This window comes from Miniopterus natalensis, chromosome 3 (genome assembly GCF_054644295.1).
Source record: "Miniopterus natalensis isolate mMinNat1 chromosome 3, mMinNat1.hap1, whole genome shotgun sequence".
Lineage (NCBI taxonomy): Eukaryota > Metazoa > Chordata > Mammalia > Chiroptera > Miniopteridae > Miniopterus > Miniopterus natalensis.
In genome coordinates, this window is record NC_142083.1 from 9515477 (window position 1) to 9538243 (window position 22767).

Consider the following 22767-nt stretch of genomic DNA (forward strand, 5'->3'; position numbering starts at 1 on the left):
GCATAAACGCGGGGTGTGCACCGCGCCTCAAGGCTCCTCGCACAACGGGGGCGGTTTCCTCCCTTTGCGATGCTGCTCCCCCCGCCCCGGCCCCGTGTACCTGCTCCCCCAGCCCCGGCCCCGTGTACCTGCTCTGCCCCCCCCCCCGGCCCCGTGTACCTGCTCCCCCCCACCCCCCCACTCCCAGGCCCCGTGTACCTGCTCCATCAGCCCAGCCCAGGCCCCGTGTACCTGCTCCATCAGCCCAGGCCCCGTGTACCTGCTCCATCAGCCCAGGCCCCCTGTACCTGCTCCATCAGCCCAGGCCCCCTGTACCTGCTCCATCAGCCCAGGCCCGGCCCCGTGTACCTGCTCCATCAGCCCAGGCCCGGCCCTGTGTACCTGCTCCATCAGCCCAGGCCCCGTGTACCTGCTCCATCAGCCCAGCCCCGGCCCCGTGTACCTGCTCCATCAGCCCAGGCCCGGCCCCGTGTACCTGCTCCATCAGCCCAGCCCCGGCCCCGTGTACCTGCTCCATCAGCCCAGGCTCGGCCCCGTGTACCTGCTCCATCAGCCCAGGCCCCCTGTACCTGCTCCATCAGCCCAGGCCCCCTGTACCTGCTCCATCAGCCCAGGCCCCCTGTACCTGCTCCATCAGCCCAGCCCAGGCCCCCTGTACCTGCTCCATCAGCCCAGGCCCCCTGTACCTGCTCCGTCAGCCCAGCCCAGGCCCCCTGTACCTGCTCCATCAGCCCAGGCCCCCTGTACCTGCTCCGTCAGCCCAGCCCCGGCCCCGTGTACCTGCTCCATCAGCCCAGGCCCCCTGTACCTGCTCCATCAGCCCAGCCCCGGCCCCGTGTACCTGCTCCATCAGCCCAGGCCCGGCCCCGTGTACCTGCTCCATCAGCCCAGGCCCCCTGTACCTGCTCCGTCAGCCCAGCCCCGGCCCCGTGTACCTGCTCCCCCAGCGCCCTGGCTCCCTCCTCCTCTGGCCTGTGCGCCCGGCGCTCCAAAGCCAGATCGATAGCCATCCAACATTGCGCTCAGGACTCCGCAGAGGCTAACACTACCTGCAGGCAGAACAAAGTCCGGATGACTAATTCTTGCCCCACTCGGCCTTGTCCCACTTTTTCAACCCTATCTCCTCCTTTCTACACGGCTCTACCCACTGTCCTCCAACTTCCCCCAGGGCTGCCCTACCCCCTTCTTCCTCTGCGCTGTGTGTGCTTGTGCGTGTGTGCTTGTGCGTGTGTGCTTGTGCGTGTGTGCTTGTGCGCGTGTGTGACCGCGTGTGCGGGCGCGCGTGTGTGTGCGTGTGTGTGCACGTGGGAGTGCGTGTGCGAGTGCGTGCGCGAGTGTGTGAATGTGCGTGTGTATGCGTGTGTGCGTGCGAGTGTGTGCGTGTGAGTGCGTGTGCGCGTGTGAGGCCAGCAGGCAGGGGCAGCGATGGGCCCTTTGCGGAGATGGGCTCGGCGCCTGGCCTACCGCCCCCTTGCGGTGCCCACTCTGGTCCTGAACAAGGGGCCCCGTTTCCCCTCCGCCCGGGGCCTCCGGTGACGCAGCAGGGCCCGGGAAGGTCTCAGCCCGGCCCGGCGTCGTGAGCGCCCGCCGTCCAGCCTGTGCTGGCTGAAGGAACGAACAAAGGATCCAGTCTCGCGAGCAATTATGAAATGGTCTAGACTTGTGTGATCCAGTCTTTCATTTCTTAAAAATTGATTTTAGAGAGGCGAAGGGAGAGGGGGAGAAACATCGGATCCATTGCCTCCTGCAGGCCCCCTACTAAGGACCGAGGCCGCAACCGGGGGCATGTGCCCCGACCAGGAATCCAGCCCGCGACCTCGTGGTGCCCGGGCCCAAACTCAACCGACCGAGCCGCACGCGCAGTTAGGAAAGAGGGCAGAACCGCGGCCAGGGGTGCCCAGCCCTCGCCCGCCCGCAGGCCCCCAGAGCCCCGCCCGCAGCCCCGCGCGCCCTCAGACCAGTTCCAGCTGGATTCTTCAGGCAGCTCCTACGCCGAATAGAATCTCAGCCCTTCCCCTGGCCGCAGCCAATCCCCGCAGCCCCTCGGCCGCAGCGGGCCCCGATTGGCTGACAGAGTTGGCGGGGGGACTGATTGGCTGACAAGAGTTGGCTTGGGCGGGAGAGCGCCCGCAGGAAAGTGGGCGGAGCGAGAAGTTGGCCCGCGGGTGGCTGAGAGTCCTCTGCGCAGGCGCAGATGGAAACGCTCCCACAAACAAACAAAACCCACCACCCTGAGGCCTCGGGCTCTTCCCCGCCCACCTGTACCTCGCGGGGGCTCCGCCCGCTTCCAATCGCCCGGCTTTCCCCGCCCCCGTCAACGTCCGGGCACGTCCCCCTCGCGGCGCCGTTCACGCAGGGCCCTGCGCTTAACCTCTGGCCGCCCGGCGCGAAGTTAGAGGCGAGGGCGGCGCGCACACCTGGCGGCGGGGAGCCGCGGCGGGCGCCCGGGCCTGTACCCTCCGCCGCGCGGACGATGACTTGCTACCGAGGCTTCCTGCTGGGCAGCTGTCGTCGCGTGGCGGGCGGCCGGGCGGCGGCGCTGAGGGGCCCGGGCGCCGGAGGCCCGGGCGCGCGGCCGCGGCTCGGCGGGGACGGGGGCGGCCGGCGGCACCTGGGGCACCTGGGGCACCTGGCGCAGGGGCCGCCGCGCGAGCTGGCGGGCTGTGGCAGTCGCCCCGACGGCGGCTTCCGCCCGTCCCGGGTGGTGGTGGTCGCCAAAACCACCCGGTACGAGTTCGAACAGCAGCGGTACCGTTACGCGGAGCTGTCGGAGGAGGACCTGAAGCAGTTGGTGGGTCCCTCGCCCTCGTGTCTGCGCCGAGAGCTCCTTCCCGCGGCGCCCCGGATGCTCTGCCTGCCCCCCGGCGGCCCCCACGCCGCCTGGCTTCGCTCGTGGGCCCCCTCGCCTCTCGGTGTGGGAGCGAGCGAGCGGGGGGGGGGCAGAGGGGTCACTCTCCGCGCCGAGCCCCCCAAGGCGGGGCGTTTCGGAAGCCTGGCGTGGGGCCCCGGGGGCGGCCGCGATCGGAGGGTGTTAGGGATTCGCTTGTCCCCTCGCCACCCCACCCCCCGACTGGGAGCAGCGACCACGGCCCCAAGGCAGGTCGGCTCGTGACTGACGCTCCGCGAAGAGCCCCCCAGGGCGCCCCCGGAGAGCTGGACCCCGGCGCCGCCGCGAGGGCGAGGGAGGCGGACACACCCCCTCGCCTGGGCCGCCCGAGGCCCGCGCGCTCGGGCGGGTCGGGGCGCGCCCTCTCCGCGGGACGTGGTCGTCAGGCGGGGCTCCGGCGGCGCGTTTGGAGAGCGCACGTGTGTGGTGCCGGGGAGAGCGAGGGAGAAAACTTGACTTGGAATATATGTTACTAAGTAGAAAGGTCAGACAAAGGGCGGGCAGACCTGGCGGTTAGCCGCTGAGGAGCCGCCGTCCGCCTGTAGCAGAACCTCCGCAGCGGGCTGCGCTGGGTTTAGGCGCTTATTACTAGTTTGCAAGGTGTGTCAGTCCATCCAAGGGGGGAACCCTGATGGTGCGCCCCTTCTCTCGCCTTTTGAGACTTCTGGCCCCGCGCCCCCTCCAGCAGCTTGAGCGTCAGGAGAGTGAGGATGCTCCCGGTGACCATGATAAACCTGGGACGTCGCCGCCCGGAGCCTCTCGTGGCTGAGGCCGTGCGCGGAGGGCTTGGGAATGGATTGCCTGTGACGTGCAGAGGGCTTGGGGATGGATTGCCTATGACGTGCAGAGGGCTTGGGAATGGATTGCCTATGACGTGTAGAGGGCTTGGGGATGGATTGCCTATGACGTGCAGAGGGCTTGGGGATGGATTGCCTATGACGTGCAGAGGGCTTGGGGATGGATTGCCTATGACGTGCAGAGAGGGCTTGGGAGTGGATTGCCTGTGACGTGCAGAGGGCTGGGGGATGGATTTCCTAGGAGCTGATTTTGTGGGCTTCTGTGCGAGAGTAGACAGCCTGTTCTAAACGTCTGGTCGGTAATCTTCAGCACATTTCTTTGTAGTATTTGTGGAGGTAGCCCAATAAAATTGTAAGTCATCTTTGCTTAAGTATTAAGTACTGAACCTGTTCTTCAAGCATTAAACTTATTCTTTCTTTAATGAGTTAATGGAATAGGGGCCCTGCATGCGGCTGATGAAGTGCTGGGTGCAGGTTTGTTTTTTTCTCCCCAAGTGGTTGAATGCGGCAATTGATAGAAAACAGCTGCCTCCTTTAAAAGAGTCAACAAACATGTTGAGCAGGAGGTTGGAGTAGTTGAGTTTGTGTTAGGGTGTGAAATTGGGGGTGAGGCTGGGAATAATAATATCAGAAGCAGATGTTTCTGTTTTGGGACAATGGTAGGTCCCTTGGGCTGTACTCCTAATTTCTCAAGATCTGCTTTTTAGAAATTGTCAAATGCCATATACCCATAATTATGTTCTGCATACATCTTTATGGAAGCCTCCCACAGCAATTTAAAATAGCACATTTGATTGGGATGACCAGAGTGGGGGGTTGGGAGATTGGGGTATTAGGCCCAGGTTCTGTGTGGTTAACTTCCTTCCCATGAGTCTTTTTCACTTAACTGGGACTCTGGTGAAAACAATACTTTTTGTGCTGTACTGTCAGTTTTCAAAGTGCTTTTACCTAGTTCAGGATGTGAAATACTAGGGTTGGACTAGGTGGCCTCCAAGGCTCTAGAAAGTCTGGCATTTTGAAACTGGTTGACTTTTTCAAGGCCTCAAGAAAGTGGGTGGCATTTGAATTAGATTAATTTCTTGGACCTCTGAACTAGATTGCCACTATCCAAAACTTTTTAAATGTAGGCAAATCAGTATGTCTTTAAATATCAAACTGCCTAGTGTCCCCACTCAGTATCTGAAGAGAAAGCTCTAATAGGTAAATATTTGTCTATCACTAGGTAATGCTGTTCGGATAAGAAAACTTTGAAGTAAAACTTCTGGACTGTAGAACACAGTTTTGAAATAGTTGTCGTTTTTATTTCAATTAAGTTTTATTGGGTTAGTTTTATCATTTATAGTAAGGCCATTATTCTGAATGGAATACCATTAGGTGGATCCCAGACCAGAGATCAGGAACAGGCCAAAGAATACTAGGCTGTGTAAAGTTGTTCCAAAATGGGATTCTGTATTAGAAATGGAAAGATGATTAATATTGCTTGCTATTTTGTTGGGGATAAAAGATACTAAGGTAGACAAATTATATGAATAGGTTATGAAAGAAAGTAGCTGAATGCTTACTTGAGTCTTTGGGCACCATGGTTGCTGTCTATAGTTGTCAAGGTAACCTGGAGTTTGTATCAGAGATTCTCCCTTTTGGTGGTTGTGGTGGTTTTGTTGCAAATACATCTCCGTTAGATTACTTAGGTTACTTGTTAAACTGCAAAGGGAAGATGAGAGTGGAATGCCAGTATAATTTTATATCCTGAAGCTTCATGGTTTTATAACTTTGTAGAAATACAAGCAATTAGAGGAAATACTTTTTGTTGATAAAGTATGTACAAAATAGGTTTACATCCTTCAAATTTCGTCAGTTACTCTTTCATATCAGGTACATTGCTTAATTTTTAAGTCTTGCTTTTCCCTTTCTCTAACTGATCAATGACTTTTCTTGTGAATTGAGGATTTCTAGTGAAGGATTTTATCTCTACTGGCTCATATGCAAGGATTAATTAAACTATTATTACAATTTACATCATAAGAGATGTAATTGTTGACAAATGTGGAACTTCTATTAACAGAGTCCAAGAGAATCACAAATTAGACCTTTAGATGGATCAAAGCTGATTGGAAAGGTTTTTGACATTGTAAACATGCCTTATTGGCCAAAAAGAAGGTTTTATTTGAAAATATTTTTATATATAACAAATAAGAAATAAGCAGTTTCCACCCTCCTTTCCCCCAACTGCAAGTGTTACAATCCTGCATGCAAACCCCTTAAAGGTTCTCATTTATAGTATTTAAAAAAATTTATTTTCAGCCTTTGCCGGTTTGGCTCGGTGGTTAGAACATTGGCCCCGAGTACTGAAGGGTCTGGGTTCAATTACAGCCAAGGGCACGCACCTTGGTTGCAGGCTTGATCCCTGGGCCCTGGTCGGGGCATGTGTGGGAGGCAACCAATCGATGTGTCTCTCTCACATTGATGTTTCTCTCCCCTCCCTTCCATTCTCTCTGAAAAGCAATGGAAAAATATCCTCGGGTGAGGAACAATAAAAAATTCTTTTCAGAGTGGGGTAGAATCATTTTAATTAGTAGCCCTTCTATTATAGGATTAAACTATTCCTAGTTATTGCCTTGTTAACAGGTTTGAGAGATGTAGCACCTTGGATTTTGTTGCTCTTACTCTGTTTTCTGAAAACAGTGGTGTAACTTAGGTTGTAGTTCTTGGGCACACAGTACTTTTGCCCCATAGTGTGCAGTGAGTATAGCGTATGCAATGCGCGTATTTATCAAATTAAAGAACATGATCTGGAATACTGCCAGAGCCTTCTAACGGAAACCTCACTTCTCAAATCTTTCAGACACAGGCACCAGTGTCGTCTATCTAAAGTGAACATCTGGCCACTTGACTCTTCTTAGAGCACCTCAAAAGCTCCCATAACCTGTAGAGTCACCTAGGGAATTTGTTAAAGTGAAGATGCCAGAATGCTTAATTCCCTCCACCCCCAAAGGTTCTGATTTACTTTGTGGAGAACTCCCAGACTCTGCCTTTCTGAACCACACCTTTAAGGGTGCTGACTCAGCATTTTCAAAACACATTTTCCAGGTTTGCATGTGGTCGGTCCCTGGATCACACTTTGAGACACACTGCTGTAGGTGAACCTTCATGATCTTTAGTGTGCCCAACAAGTGCCTTCATGAACTGGCTCCTGTCTACCTGTTGAATTTCATTTCTGATTATTTTTTATGTTTGCTTCCAGAAATAATCTATACATACAAATCAACACAGTGAAAAATTCTTATTCTTTGTCTCATCCCTTTTTGCTCAGTGGTAAAATTTATTTAAGCTATTCCCCACCTGTTCTTTTTATTGACTTTAGAGAGGAAGGGAGGGAGGGGGAGAGAGTGAAAAAGCTAAACATCTCTGTGAGCCAGAAACATAGATTGGCTGCCTCCTGTACCTGCCCCCACGGGGATTGAACCTGCAGCCTATGTATGAGCCCTGACCAGAATCGAACCCACAACCTTTTGGTGTAGGGGACAATGCTCCAACCAACTGAGCCATCTGGCCAGGACTATTTTAAAACTCTTAACTCGGTACTTATAAACAAAAGATTGGGAAGGTAGGTGTTCAAATACAATTAATACAAATCATCCTGGGGTAATAAGATTATATTTAATTAAGGTTTTCTTTATATGCATCTTCCTTGTTGTATTATATTTAGAACAGTTTTAAAAAAGTAAACTACATATTTTTAAAAATTCTAAAAATTGGTTTTACTTTATAAAAGTAAGTAATGATTTCAAACAAAATATATTTAAAATTGTATCATAAAGAGGCAAGATACAAAGGAATTTGGAGAAGGAGAGAAAATAACATGCTTTTAATTCTAACATTCTAGTGGATAAATTTCCTACTTGATGATTAAATGGATATTTATTGAGAATATTTCTAAACTTCTAACATTTTACTTTATGGATTATTTAGAAGACATACTTTAAAAGGAGAGTTTTAATGGTAAGATAGTGACATTTTAAAATGTCACACTAACTGACTGGGAAAGACAGTTCTTGAACGATACATGTCTTTATATCTAAAGTTTATCCATTCTGGGAGCTTACCAGCCTTTTGTTTGGATTGTGGTAAATACCAAATAGAGTTCAGAAATCTAAACACAAGAGAGCTGCAAATCCAAGTGAAACAAAGTCACCTGTCTTCTAAAATATTATTTTATCTTTGATCTGCAGGTAGCCACATGCAATATGTTATTATAAATACATTTAAAATATAAGACACTCAAGCTGTAAAACATGCAGATTATGACTACATGAGTCAGGAAACTTAATGATGTATTTGGTATTGAAACCAAATTGTGATTTTCTGAAATCAGACTTTCTAGTTCAAACTTAAGTTTCACAGGTAGTCATTAAAACGTGCCTTCAAATAAAAACATCCTATTTTATGTAGGGCTTTTTAAAGAAATGTAGTATGTACTTTATATCAGTAATAAGACAAAACTTGTTTTGTTTTTATGTAGCTTGCACTGAAAGGCTCTAGCTACAGTGGACTGCTTGAACGACATCATATTCACACCAGAAATGTAGAGCACATTCTAGATAGTTTACGGTAAGTATGTGGGGTTGGGTTTTGGGTGGGCTTTTACATTCAGGAATTCCAATTTCCCCCTAACTAGCAGCTAATCAGATTTAAAAAAAAAAAAATGTTTTAATTGATTTCAGAGGGAGGAAGGGAGAGGGAGAGAGGTAGAAACATCAGTGATGAGAGAGTCATTGATCGGCGGCCCCCTGCAAGCCCCCCCTACCAGGGGATTGAGCCTTCAACCTGGGCACATGCCCGGGAATTGAACTGTGACCTCCTGGTTCATAGGTCATTGCTCAACCACTGAGCCATGCTGGCTGGGCTAATCAGTAGATTTTTAAATAAAGATTACCATTATAAAACCACTTTCAGAAAATTATATTGTGGTTAATGGACCTGATATTATAGTGTTTCTAAGGAAATTTTTATTGTATTCTGAAAGTTTCACAGATTTTTGGTTATTTTGGTCTGCCTAAGAAGTGCCTTTTCTACAAAGGGTTAATTTTGTACACAGCAAGCTTCAACTGTATGTGTAATATTTTATTTCTTAAACAGAATACTGGATTTTTTGGGTGTTCATTATAATATTCTTCGAATGTCTAAAAATTATCATTATAGAAACCAGTTTATTTGGGGCCAAATGTAGTCAGTGAACACGTTTATGTGTATACAAGAGAATCAGTGTGAGAACATGCAAAGTTCTCTGACTAAATACTAAAGTATCAGCCTCTCAGAAAACATGCTTCTTTATGTTGTTAGTGAAACTTTTATATAAACTTTACTTCTTTATCTAAAGTATTTAGTCACTGTTTCAGGGTCTGGAACTCAAGGAATATTTATTGGATTTAAAATAATGGCTATTCAGTTTTATTATTTAAAAAATTGTCTCTCAAGGTGTTAGCCTTCTGGGCCTTTTTTGTATTAATGAATTTTAACATCAGAAGTAGAGAAAATGAAATTTTAATATTGCCATTTTTCAGGAGCTATGAAAGATGTTTTAAAGAAATTTGAGATAGTCATTTACTTTCAGCTTAGTCATGTGCTTTCCAACTTAACAGTTAATTGGCTGTTGCAATTAAAAGAAAATGAAGCTAACCTTACAAAGTTAAACATAAATTTGTTTGCTTATAAAGCAAAATTGTTTATTTTACATCTCCATTTATAATAATCTTCCTCTCAGAAAACATGCTCCTTTATGTTGCTAGTGGAACTTTTTATAACCTTTACTTTTTTACCTTAGGAACGAGGGAATTGAGGTTCGCCTAGTAAAGAGGAGAGAATACGATGAAGAAACTGTTCGATGGGCAGATGCTGTCATAGCTGCAGGAGGTAATAGTTTTACTGAGGTAAAGATGTGGGGATGAGGAAGTGCTTGCTAATACTCCTATTTCCAGATATCATGTGGTCTAGCCATAATGAAGCCTTCAGAGTCCTACCGTAAGACAATTTTGGATTTTTAGAGTCAGGTTTAAAAAGATCTGCTTTACATAACATTTCACATTTTTAGTGAATGATGTTCCTGTGAGGTTCTATGTATATATTTCTGTGTGTGTATTCAAGGTATGTATTTAACTTCAAGTGTGATTCAAAGGATTGATTGTAATTGTATTTTGGTTTAGTTATGCCAGTCTTGAAAAAAAATTGAAGTTGTTTAAGAGCTTAATTAGGTAAATTTCATCCCTCTCTGGCACCAATATACATATACTTATGTTTTTTTCTGAGCTTTATTGTTAAGTTAGTGAACATTCTTTCTGAAGCTTTAAATTGACAGCATTTGTTGGAGAGAAAATTCTGAAATTGGACACTTTATTGGACATATTCTCATTAAAATAATTTATGAATTGGACTGATGTTATGAAAGAAGGAAAGAGGATTAGCTAGTAGAGGTGATAGGATTAGAGCAGTGGTTCCCAGCTGGGGGATGCTGCTAGCATCTAATGGGTAGAAGCCAGGGATACTGCTAACCGTCCTATAATGCACAGGACAGCCCCCATGACAAAGAATTATCTGGACTAAAATGTCAGTCTTGCCACTATTGAGAAATCCTGGGTTAGAGCAGGAGAGATAAGGCAAAGGTATAGTGGGTAGAGAGGAGGTGGAGTAGACTGTGGCAGTCAGCAGGATGGGGTGGGGGTGTAATTGTTAGAGCAAAAGTACTGGTGTTTAAATGACATTAAAAACCAGCTTTATAACAAGTCTGGTTATGTCACCTGTCTTTTAGGTGATGGCACAATGCTTCTGGCAGCAAGTAAAGTGTTGGACAGACTTAAACCAGTTATTGGAGTAAATACTGATCCAGAACGGTAAGGCGCATGTTTTTATTTTTGTTTGTTTGGCTCTTTGTTTTTTTAGTGTAATACATAAAAACATTTACGCTTTGCTTTGCATAGTATCTGTTTATGATAAATCTTAACATTTGGAAGCTCTTCTTAATTGTCTGTACCGAAGGCCTATTGCTGGGCTCTGTTGCTACAAGGAGTTGACTACGGCGCATGATGTTTCAGGGGAAGCATCATTGCTCCTGGCTGTCAGGAATGTTAGGACCATGTTCCATAAACATTTCAGTGATGGAATTTAGGCATATTGAATTGATCTCTACCTCTGATAGAATTCTCTTCTATGTAGTTGTTTTTAAGGATATAGCTCTTGTTTTTAGCTTAGGCATGAGAAATATATATTTAACTGGCATTGACAGTAGAAAATTTTGATATGGGACAGAAAAGTTCTCACATCTGATTTTCCAGATAGTTTGGGAGTAGTATCTGACAGAATAGACCTGACCCTTGACCCAGGCAAGTGTTAGTAACCTTTGGTATCGCAGAAGAGTGATGAGTTTGTAATGTTCCATCTCCCATCCTTGTAGTGGCTCTCATTGGCCCCCTGGTTATGCCTCCATGGATTTTCTGGTGACTTCGGTGACTTACTGAATAGGCCAAATCCCGTGATCATTTTTTCCTTCTTTCCTCAGCTTCACTGACATTAAGCTGCCCATAGTAATGGCCGTCCCTGGGCTTAATGATCATCTAGAATTTTCCCAGCTCTTAAATCTGAATTCCTCTCTGACCACAGCCTCCTACCTTACCAGCGGTCTTACTTCCTCAGCCCTAAGTCTGCCTGCTGACTTTTACCAACGTGGTCCTCTTTATTTTCTTCACTTAATTCTCCCTCACTCACTTTCTTAACACATTTCTTAAATATGTTGTATGTTATCTTACTGCTTAATCCTAGATTAGTTTGTCATCCTTTCTATTACTATATCAGCACTGCCAAGAAATTTTTTTGGGAAAAAACCGTAGACACTTGGGTTTGGTTGCCCAGTTTGTGGCCCAAATTTACTTTCCATTTGTAGTTTCTAGCACTTAGAACTATACTTTCAAAGTTGTTCAGTAAACTTCCATTTGGCCCAAGTCATCTCTCTTCTGCATTCCCTGTGGCAGCTCCTTAAAGAGCGGCCCTTCAGCTTCTGTGTGGCCCCTGCATTCCCCATCCTTCTTCCTCAACACACCTTTTTCTTATCTCACAAATGAAACAGCCACTGGATTAGAACTTCTTCAGTTTTTCTCATGCTTAAAAAAAATTCTTGTCCTGTCGTTTGTTCCCCTTTTTCCTCTCTCCCTTTGTACCCCTTTAGGTTAAAAATTTAAGATTCCCATCTTTTTCGAAAATTTAGTAAATCCTTTATCCCCTGTGACACTCTCTTGGTTATTTCCCTTTCCTTTCCTCTACCCCGGAGCTGGGTGTCTCCACTTCTTTATTTCACAGTTATTTTCTAAACCTTTGCAGTCTTCTCTGGATTTGCCCCCAACCAGTTCATTGACATTGCCTATGCCTTACGACCAGGATATCCCAGTTACTGATATCCTGGTTACACTTTAGTTCTTGTTTTACTTGATTTCTGGGAAATTTTTGGTGCTAACTGCTCCCTTGTTGCATCTGTACTTCTTTGGCATTTGTGATGCCCCTTTCTTCCTACCTGTATGGTTACGTCTTTGTCACTGTCTCTTGATGAATCTTAATTTTTGGCCACTGCTTACATACTGGTGTTTCTTCATATTATCCTCAGGGCTGTCTTGTTTTCTCCTTCACTCTTTATATTGTATTTATAATAACTGATTAATATCTATGACTTTAACTTTGATCCTGGTGACTCCAAAATCTTTATATCCAACATTGATTCTGCTTCCTTTCTTTCTCTTTATTTATAGTCTTTCCTCCCCACTGCAGCCAGAGTGATCATTTTATGAAAGTTTGATACTATTATGTGACTCCTCTGCTCAGAATCTTATGGTGGTTCTCCATCTAATTTGGAATAAAATCTAATTCTTTACCATGACCAACTCATCTTGTTTCCTGGGACATAGGGCTTGTCCCAGGAAAATTGTCAGCCCCAGGCAAACTGGGACAGTTAGTCACCGTAACTGTGACATAATACTATATTACCTGGCCCTAGACTATTCTGTGTTCTTATCTCCTATTATATTTTCCTTTCTTCATTCTGTTTTAGCCAGACTGTCCTCTATTTGGATGTATTCAGTGCCATTACCAGTGTAACATGTCTACAAATGAGCCTGTCTCCTTTCCCCTCCCCCACCACACTTGATGAATGGGGCCATAACCTGTGCTGAAACTGTGATTACCCATCCCTCACCTTCCTCATCAAATTAGTCTAGGGATCTAGGTATAAGTTCTAGGGATCCTTCCTTTGAATCCATGTCTTGCCATCCTCACTGCTACTAAACATAGCTCAGGCCTTTATAGTTTGTTGTTATTGTAATAGCTTCGAGTCTCGCCTTTTTCAACCCATCCTTTATACTTTGCCTTCATGTTCTTTCCACAGTGCAGATTTGATTGTGTCCACTCCATAAGTAAAATCTTTTAACCAAAACCGTGATCTCCTGGATACATTGCAAATTCCTCAGCATAATATATATTATCTTTCACTATCTGCTTTTGCTTGTCTGCTTTTCTAGTTTCATCTGTCATTTACCCACAAGCAGTAGACATGCTGCAACTAAAAAAATATTACTGAAGCCCCTTTAGGAACAGCTTCCAATCAATCCTTCCTAAAGGCGGTTCTTTTTTTTTTAAATTATATTTTTCCCAGTTTTATTGGTATACAGCATATTGACTTGACTTACATATATTGTGAAATGATTACCACAATAAGTTTAGTTAACATCCATCATCCGTAGATACAGAAAAAAAAGAAAGGTTTTTTTCCCTTGTGCTAAGAACTCCTAAGATTTACTCTCTTGATAATTTTCAAATATACTGTATAGCGGTGTTAGCTATTATCATCATGCTGAACATTACATCCCCAGTACTTACAACTGGAAGTTTATACTTTTGACCACCTTCATCTAATTCTCCCACCCTCCACCCTAAAGGCTGTTCTTAAGTGTAAATGTAATGTGTGAGCATCTGCTAACACCACGAGTGGAAGCTCACATGTGAAGGCCTTAGCTGGTGAGGAGCTCTGTTGATATTTGAGATAGCAGGATTTGAAAGAGGAAGTAAAGAGTTCTCCACAAGGCCATGTTCTTTCCTTGCCTTTGTGTGTGCTTTAGCCTGGAGTGCCCTGTACCACTTTCTCATTTAGTAGTTCTTGTTCATTCCAGACTGGTACCCCTCCTGGGCTCTGACCCCAAGTCCCTGTACAGAGTACTTACCCCTTTATATTATTTTCTGCTTGATTTTTTTCTTCCATTTGACTAAATTCCCTGAGTATAGGACTTCGTGTTTTAATTTCTCTGTCACTATTATAGTATCATATATAGGCGGTAGGCAATATGCATTTGAAATGAATGATTAATTAAATGATCTTAGGGAGCAGGGCTCCACCCCAACGTAGCTGAGTTAATATGCCCTGAGCATAAGTAATTGAGATAATTGGCTCAGTAATTATTTTTTGATTGCCTTTATTGTTGATGTGTGTGTATTTTAGAACTTAATGAAATATTTTTATGTCATTAAAGTAGGAGATTCTAGATATTTTATACAGTTTATTAAAATATATTTTCTTTTAAAAAGATGACTTAATACTCATAAGGTTGGGGTGATGTTGAAACTTTAAGTAGATGGTGTTGCCTCTCTAATTTTTACCTAGAATAGTAAGTTTTAGAAGTCCTTTGGTTTTTCTTCTTGCCTTCAGGCAGCAGTGGATTAAGCCTCCTAGCTTGTTCAGTAATTCAGGTTGCCTGACTTCCTTTTTTTAAGCACTGTGGTCCCTCATAATCCTTAAATAAGCCCAGATGTTATTGTTCAACTTAAGTTACTTCTCCTCTGTATTAGGTATCAAATGCTGTATAACAAATCATCCCAAAACTTAGAGGCTTAAAACAATAATAATTACTGATTATCTCTCCTGGTTTCCATGAGTCAGGAATTCAGAAGCAGCTTGGCTGGGTGGGTTTGGCTTGGGTTCTCATGAGTTTATAGTCAGATGTCAGCTTGGACTTCAGGCATCTGAAGGCTTGACTTGGGCTGGAGGATCTACTTCTAAGATGGCTCACTTACATGGACTCATCTAAATGAAATATATAATTTTTGTTTGTCTCTTCTGTTTTCTGCATTCATTCTGCTGGGACTGGTAACTATGACATTTGAATGCTTAATAATCAGAATGTGATAGAGGGCATGTGGTAGCCAGCCTCCAAGGTAGCAGTTTCCTAGTAGCAGCTTCCTAGTATTTATACCTGTATGTGGTTCCCTCCCCCCTTATATATTCAATCAGGGCTAGCCTCTATGATCAATAGAATATGTATGCCTGTGTACGGATTCCAAGGCTAGGCTGTAAACAGTATTGCAGCTTCTATTGTAGCTTCTTGGATCTCTCATTCTGGGGTAAGTCAGCCACCATGGTGTGAGATACCTAAGCAGCCCCATGGAGAGCCTCAGTGGAGAGGAATTGAGGCCTCTTGCCAACAGCTAGCACCAGTTTGCCAGGCATGTGAGTGAGCCACATTGAAAGTGAATCCTCCAGGCTAAGTCAAGCTTTCAGATGCTTACGTTGCTAGCAGATAATCTGACTAACCTCATGAGGGATTCTTCTCTCTAGAGTGTTTCAGATCTGCAGTTGACCTCAGCAGGAATTGTTTTATCAAATGACTGTTAATACCTTTTATATACTTAGCACTATGTAAAGTATTGCAGTGAACAGTTTTTTTAACCCCAGCGTTGACCTCTCAGATAAAGAAATTGACTAGTCACAACTTTGTGAAAACCTTTTTTTCTGCTCTTCACACTTACAAGTTAACTTAGTAACTACCAAGAGTTTGTTTTGCCAAGCCTACTCTCAACCTTCCCTTCAAGTTGGAAGCACTTTCCTTCAAGACTGATGATCATTGAGCTCCTTGGACACCTTCTGTCACATTAGGTGCCATATTCTCTCACCTTTCTATAGCAACCTGTAGACAATCTTAACACTTTGTAATTTGCAATAAAAAAAGTTCTGTCTTCTACATCATGCTGTTAGCTCCTTGAAGGAGTTCATAGGGATATTTTTTTTGAGTAAATGAAGCATTACATCAGATTAAACTTTTTGAGTTTCCTATTAATGACTTGGAATATTTTAAATGATGTTTAAAAGGGATTTATAGTTCAAAACATTTTCACATAAATAGTTTGATTCCTCAGAATAACCTTTGGAAATTGGTGGTTTTATAGCATAGAGATGAAGCTGATGCTAAAGTGATTTGCCCAAAATTAATAGTTAGATAATTTAAAGGTAAGATGCAAACACCACTGTACCATTAGATAATTTTGCAGGTAGTCAGTCAATGGCAAATTTGCTGTTATTTTCAGTTTCACTGTAATGTGGAAACTAAGTATTGTGTATTGTGGCAGTAAAGCTGGATTTAAACTGTGTCTGTTCATTCTTTTTTTGTTCTTGTTAAAAATACAGACAATTTTGTGGCAAAAACATAAGTATAGAGTAGAAATTTTTTAAAATTTCATATCTGATTTTTGAATTAAGTTGTTTTCTTCTTCCCTTTACACCACTTCCGATCCTTTTTAAAATAAAGGTCTGAGGGTCATTTGTGTCTTCCTGTTCGATATACACATTCCTTCCCAGAAGCCTTACAGAAGTTCTATCGTGGTGAGTTCAGGTAAGAATTTCTTTCTTTGTTATGTAAATATCTTAATAAGTATGTGCCATTAAAATGCTGTTAAACAGAATTAGATAATATTTGGATTAGCCATAGTTTTAACAGTTGCCATAAACCATAATATATTAGCTGAGTCACAAACAGATGTAACTTACCTTATTCTAGTCCCATTGGAACAGTGGAGAGAAACCTGACAAATGCCACTTGGCCTATAATGTAATTGCAAGTGGAGGTTTTTCTCCTTCAGTGAGACAGAGACCATGTCTCTACTTTCTTAACCTATTTACAACATGTAGAAAAGAGTTAAACTGTTGGCTAAACTGAGTGTTTGAATTCCCTGAGATTTTGTATCTTTTCTCGTCTTCTATGTTCCGGAATGAGAGTTGGAGCTACTGCAGTCTTGCTGAGATTCTTGGTATCTCTGTCTTACATGTTAAGTGTTTCTTAAACAGTGGGGATGGTTTTTTTCCATATTTCTTTCACTGAATTTGTTCAGTGGTCAGACTACCTACCTTGATAAAGAATTTGACTTTAATTCAAGTTATTTGGGAGATTTTATACACAAACATTAGGTATTTCCGTTATAACTGAACAGAGAAATAAACTTCTAAATCTGTCTTTAAGCAGGAACCTGTGAATTGAGGTATTTCTAGTATAATTTGTTCCTGGCACAACTAGGTTTTTTAAAATGAATTTTTAGTTTGGTGAAATTGTAATGTCTAATTCTTAGTTTAATTTATTCCGTCTTAACATCACTTGCTTTTCATTTACTCTTCTAAGGTGGTTATGGAGGCAGCGAATCAGGTTATACCTTGAAGGGACTGGCATAAACCCCGTTCCTGTGGACCTTCATGAACAGCAACTAAGTTTGAATCAACATAGTAGAGCCTTCAATATTGAAAGAGTTCATGATGAAAGTAGGTGGATTGGGAATTAGATGTATTTGGGGCAATATTTAACTTATAGTTCTTTTGATGTCTAATTTCTAACAGTAATACTTTATAATTAACTTACTTGGGAATTTCCGTGCCACTGACAACACTTAAGTACAGTGAGCTACTTCAGGTGTAAAACTTACTCTGATTAGATACCGAAGTAAGAGCAATAGCATATTTCTAAAAGAAATGTTTTCTAGGATGGGTTTGAAAATTAGTTGAGCCTGGCCGGGCATGGCTCAGTGGTTGAACTTTGACCTAAGATCCAGGCGATCAAGGTTCGATTCCCGGTCAGGGCACATGCCCGGGTTGCGGGTTGCAGCCAATCAATGACTCTCATCATTGATGTTTCCATCTCTCTCTCTCCATCTCCTTTCCTCTCTCTGAAATCAATAAAGATATATTAAAAATAAAATATTAAAAAAAAATTATAAAAAAAGAAAATTAGTTGATTAGGGAAGAATTATAAAATGTCCAAGGGGATAGATGATATTTAAGGAAATATTCTTGGCCCTTATCATTGAAAGGTCAAAAAGGAAAAAGAAAGCAGTAGAAATAAAATGAGTTAAATAAAATGAATTAATCTGTGTAAAATTTCATAATAATTATATATTCACATAGTGATATTTAAACATACTTATTATAGTTATTGTAACTGATTAAAACATGCATATTGGGAAATTTCACATCCCAGCATTCAGATTTGTGTTTCAAATGCTTGTGTAAACTGCTAAGAGAATATCAGCATAAGGTGATACGCAGCTTTTTTGTTATAAGTAGTTAGTTAAGGTGAATTCTCAGTTTTGAGCTTATTTGTGGATTATAATCTAGTCACATTTTCCTACTTTTCCCACAACTGTTAAGACTTTTATGGTGCAAGAAGATCCTAAGAGATATCCTACCTAGATATTTTTTCTCCTTTGTTTCATTTCCTGGCTAAACTTACCAGGAAAAGCTACCTTTACATATCTGCTGTCTGTCTTGTCATGGTACTTGATGTGTGTGTGTATTTTATTTTTCCAGAGTTTTTATGGTGATTTATAGCTTTATAGGTTAGCATGTTCCTGACTTGTGTGTGTGTTCAGGTCATGTTTTAAAGAGGTTTCTTCTTTCCCTGAACAAAAATAAATCATTGATTTTGGAAATCTTTTAAGTAATTACATGCATATGAATTCCTATTTCTGACGTTGAAAAACTGCAGCAACTATTCAGTAAGATTTTAAAATCTTAGCTAGAAATTTTACTTTATCTCACACCTGCAGTTATTGCTCCTACTAGAAGATGTTCAGGATTTGTCTCTTCTTACAGGAAAGGTGTAGATTGGTATTCAGAGATTCATTGCTCAGACTCCTATCTCAGATTCACTGGTTTTAGCTTATAAACTAAGTTGATATTTTATATATAGAAACAAAATTACGTATAAATTGAGTAATACCCAGGGTGTTCACATCTGATTTATGGTAATTCTAGAAAAAGAACAGAGAAAATGCTCAAAATTTTAAAAAAATATTGCAAGAAAAATTTTCAAAACTTAGGCAACGGTCTTTGAATTAAAAGGACCCACAAACCACTTAGGGTGAACTGGGATTTAAGCTCATCACATGGCTATTAGCAGGAAGCTTCAGTTCCTCACCATGCTGGCCTCTCCACTGGACTGCTCATGAGATACCTGTTCCCAGACCAAGTGATCTGAGACAGCGAGCCACTAGGTCAGAAGCCAGGGTATCTTCTTTAAACTTCCGAAGTGACACATCACATCCGCCATACATTAGTCACACAGACCAATCCTGGTATGTTGTGAGAGGGAGAGTTACACAATAATGTGAATATCAGGAGGCAGGGATCACTGGGGACTATCTTGGAGGCTAACTACCAAAATTGGATGGACTTTTAAGCTTTGACTTGGGAGAAAATGTGGAGGAGAAAGTGTGGTGCTTGCCCAGCGGAAGATCCTTGGGTGTAGTAAATCTGCTATCGGTGACCTTCAGAAGATGGGGCTGGCATTTCTAGTTGGAGACCGATAAAAGATAAAAGAAACCATTTGAGGGTGACAGTCACAGGTTTGATCCAGAAAGCACAGTGGGGATGCTTTGGAGGATTCTGTGAGGTGGAGTGATGTTTTAAGTATTGCCAAGGAAGATGGCTTGTTAAGCTGTGCTTACAGCCCCATAGAGGGAAAGAAGAAAAGGTGGCATTTTTTAGGTGTCACTAAGGGAGATGTGGCAGTGTTCCTCCAACGCTGTGATTGCTGAAGTACTCTTGAGGTTTTCTACTTAAAAAACCATCTCATCTCTAACATAACTGATTTGGTCTCCAACATGAGCCGTGCATGCAATTTGCTGCTTAAATTCACAGTGGCTCTCCTTTGGAGGTACGTGATTATTTCACCTCTGAAGTTTCCAGAGTAAAGCCAAGTTAAGTGTGACAACAGGAATCTTGTGAGATAAATATATTTTACCACTGTTGAAAAATTGTTTCAAGAAAAATTAAGATTCGTTTTGGAGAGACAGAGGCTTCCTTGCAGCTATAATGTTAGATGACTTTGAGGTTTATAGTATGAATACTTTAAGAGTTACTTACTTTGTATGTTACTAGTGTTAATATAGATTCTATTACAACAAATATGAATATTTTAATGTTTTATATAATTTATATCATAACATTACTAAAATTTAAGAGCTTTCTTGGAATTTTTTCTTCATTACCTGCAGGGTCTGAGGCTTCAGGACCCCAGCTTTTGCCAGTGAGAGCACTAAATGAAGTCTTCATTGGGGAGAGTCTCTCATCCAGGTATGTTTAAACCTATGATCTTGAGTTTGGAATGTAATGTTTGAGTGTTTAGATATTTGTTGAATTTCTACAACCTAAGATTTGTGAATAATTAACACTGTAAGTAATAGAAAAGAACTATTTAATGAAATATTTCTGAAACCTTCATACACATTAATTCCTACTAAGAGGAAAGAAGATTCTGTGACCCAAAAAGTTTGTGTAACCTAGACTAAACAGTTATTCAGGTTTCTTTACTACAGTATTTCCCAGAACCTTCAATCTGTCATATAGCTGCATTTATATGTATAGTATACATGTTTAAGAGAATGATATACTTACTAGGCATACATTTGCAATTGATACAAAACTTTTATAGACAGTCATATTAAAACTTACCTAATTGTTTTAATAACATCCTTTAAAGCTGATTTGTTTGCTTGTTTTTATGCAGGCTCCAATTAAGGATCACACATTGCATGTGGCCTTCATGGCCCGTTAGAATTAATTAAGAACAGGTCCTTAGCCCCACTCCTTTTTTGTAATTCATGATATTAATGTTTTGAGTGGTCTGAGCCAGTTGGTTTGCAGAATATCCCTTATTTTGGATTTGTGTGATTTTTATTTTTATTTTTTTTTTTTGCTCTGCATGATAAGATTCAGACTAAACATTTTTGGCAGGAATACTACATAAGTGATAATTGCATCCTTCTTAGTGCAATGTCATAAGGCAAGTATATTGACAGGTTAAGATTTGTAACCATTATTAGCAAAAAATTAAGGTTAACAAAGTTCTTCGTTAAGAGTATAAACGTATAGTATATTTTATTATGGATGAAATTTGTTTTGTGGGTTGAATATAACTTAGGCATAAATTGTCAGTAGAATTTTTTTTGCAAAACTTTTTTTGTGTTGGTTACCAGTTATCAAATGTCATTAGTTACTAGTTGTAAAATGACTGCTATAATAGAAAGTGAGTTTAACTATTGGTAGTACTTTAGAACATGCCTTCTCCTTTTTGTATATGTAAGTAAATTAGGGGTTGAAGATTAGAGATGGGTCTGTGTCCCACTTTCCTGCTTCCAGAACCATGTGACCTTTTGAAGGCATTTTAGTTGATTCCCTAGTTTACTGAGGACAGTTCTACACCTTCTGAAACTGTTTGTTGTAAGTCACATCCTTTCATAAGAAGTTTAATTATGGTGAGAGAAATTTGTGTTAATTCAAAACGCTATCCATGTTTTAGCCAATGACTCCACTTAGGTAGCATTGGAAAGAACAGCCCGATTCAGCAGGATGACTGGAACACTTTCTTTGAGCAGTTGTAATTATTTTGATTAATGTAACTTTAAATTATTCCATAAAAATATATTGTGCACTGCTGTGTGTAATATGGGAGCCACTAGGAATAGAGAGATGAGTAAGATAAAGGTAGTGGTATCTTAATTTTTTGGAGAGTGGTGGTAAAATACATAACTTAAAAAATTATTAAAAGTAAAAATTTATTCTTCAAAGTAATAAAAATATATTCTTTAAAGTGTAAAAATATATTTGTCTTAGTGTAGTAGGGTACACTGTGTGTGCAGCTGAGGCAGTACAGCGTGAATAATGGGCACACCTATGTGGTAGAGATGAGGGAGACACTGAAACTAGTTAGTAATAGTAATATAATTTAGTTGTTGCTGCCCAACACGTGAGGCGGAGAAGAGAGCGACACCCTTAGATGAGGTTGGAGAAAGTCTATTGAAATGAGTAGAGGGCAAAGATAAATATGTTCTGTGAGTTTATGCTTTTAACTCTAGGGAAGCTGTTTAATGGCTTGTATTATTATGTTTGTATATTTTAAAGGTGGTAACTTCTGAGAGCTGCTGCTAGCATTGCTTTATAATTTGTACTTACTAAACATTAAATAACTTATAAAAGGAAAACTGGGATAAATTGACAGACTTTGGGCATTCAGTGAAGTCCCAGTAGGAGGTTTTAGAATGAATGCTTTTATTTTCTGTGGCAGTAGTGATTTGGTTGGTTTATCTCCTAAACAGTATCTGGTGCTGCTGCTTTTGTGCTCTTTGATGCCTCACCTTATGTCTTTACTAAGATAAGGACAGCAGTGGGTGGTCTTCTGATGCTATTGGAAGAGGTTTCACTGTTGAAGGGATTAGAACTTACTTTGAAAGGTTCTGTGACATAGACCCGTAGGCAGGAAGGAAATGATGAGCCCTTATTAGATGCCTGCTGTGTCAGGCACTGTGTATATTGTGTGTGTTATCACATTTAACGCTCGTAGCAACCCTGTGAGGAACGTAGTTGTATTTACCAGTGAAAAAATTGAGATTTATATGGTATCAGAACTGCCATATAAAGCCAGTATTTCTTATTCCAGATCCTGTGTTAGTTAGCCTTCACTGTGTCTGCTTGAAAAATACAAAGTGCAGCAATATTATTCCTGCCTCATTATAATGTTCTTAGAATTAAGAACATTTTAAAAGCCCATTTTTTTCTCTTTCCCCCTATTTGTTCTAACCTAGAATGTCTTATTCTTGGGCTGTAGCAGTGGACACTTTAAGAAGAAGTATACCCACTCTAAAGGGACTGTGAGTTTTATTGCTGCCTTAAAAAAATAATTTCCCTGAAACAAAAATTCTGTGGGTCGACTAATCTTGATAAGCCTGCATGAGAGAATGACACTG

The 22767-nt window shown here is 42.2% G+C and overlaps 1 protein-coding gene across 2 annotated transcripts in view; it reads left to right on the top strand.

The window, feature by feature from the left end:
• The first annotated feature begins 2194 nt into the window (after positions 1 to 2194).
• Positions 2195 to 22767, top strand: part of NADK2 (NAD kinase 2, mitochondrial) — a 33809-nt gene continuing 13236 nt past the window's right edge. Inside the window, exons 1-8 of one of the 2 annotated variants that reach the window (XM_087815305.1) lie at positions 2195 to 2791; positions 8204 to 8292; positions 9506 to 9594; positions 10487 to 10568; positions 16290 to 16373; positions 17154 to 17290; positions 20020 to 20098; positions 22606 to 22671. In XM_087815305.1, the coding sequence (XP_087671431.1) occupies positions 2195 to 2791; positions 8204 to 8292; positions 9506 to 9594; positions 10487 to 10568; positions 16290 to 16373; positions 17154 to 17290; positions 20020 to 20098; positions 22606 to 22671 (1223 nt within the window). The remainder of the gene's footprint in view (positions 2792 to 8203; positions 8293 to 9505; positions 9595 to 10486; positions 10569 to 16289; positions 16374 to 17153; positions 17291 to 20019; positions 20099 to 22605; positions 22672 to 22767) is intronic. The other variant, XM_087815306.1, reaches the window with a different exon arrangement.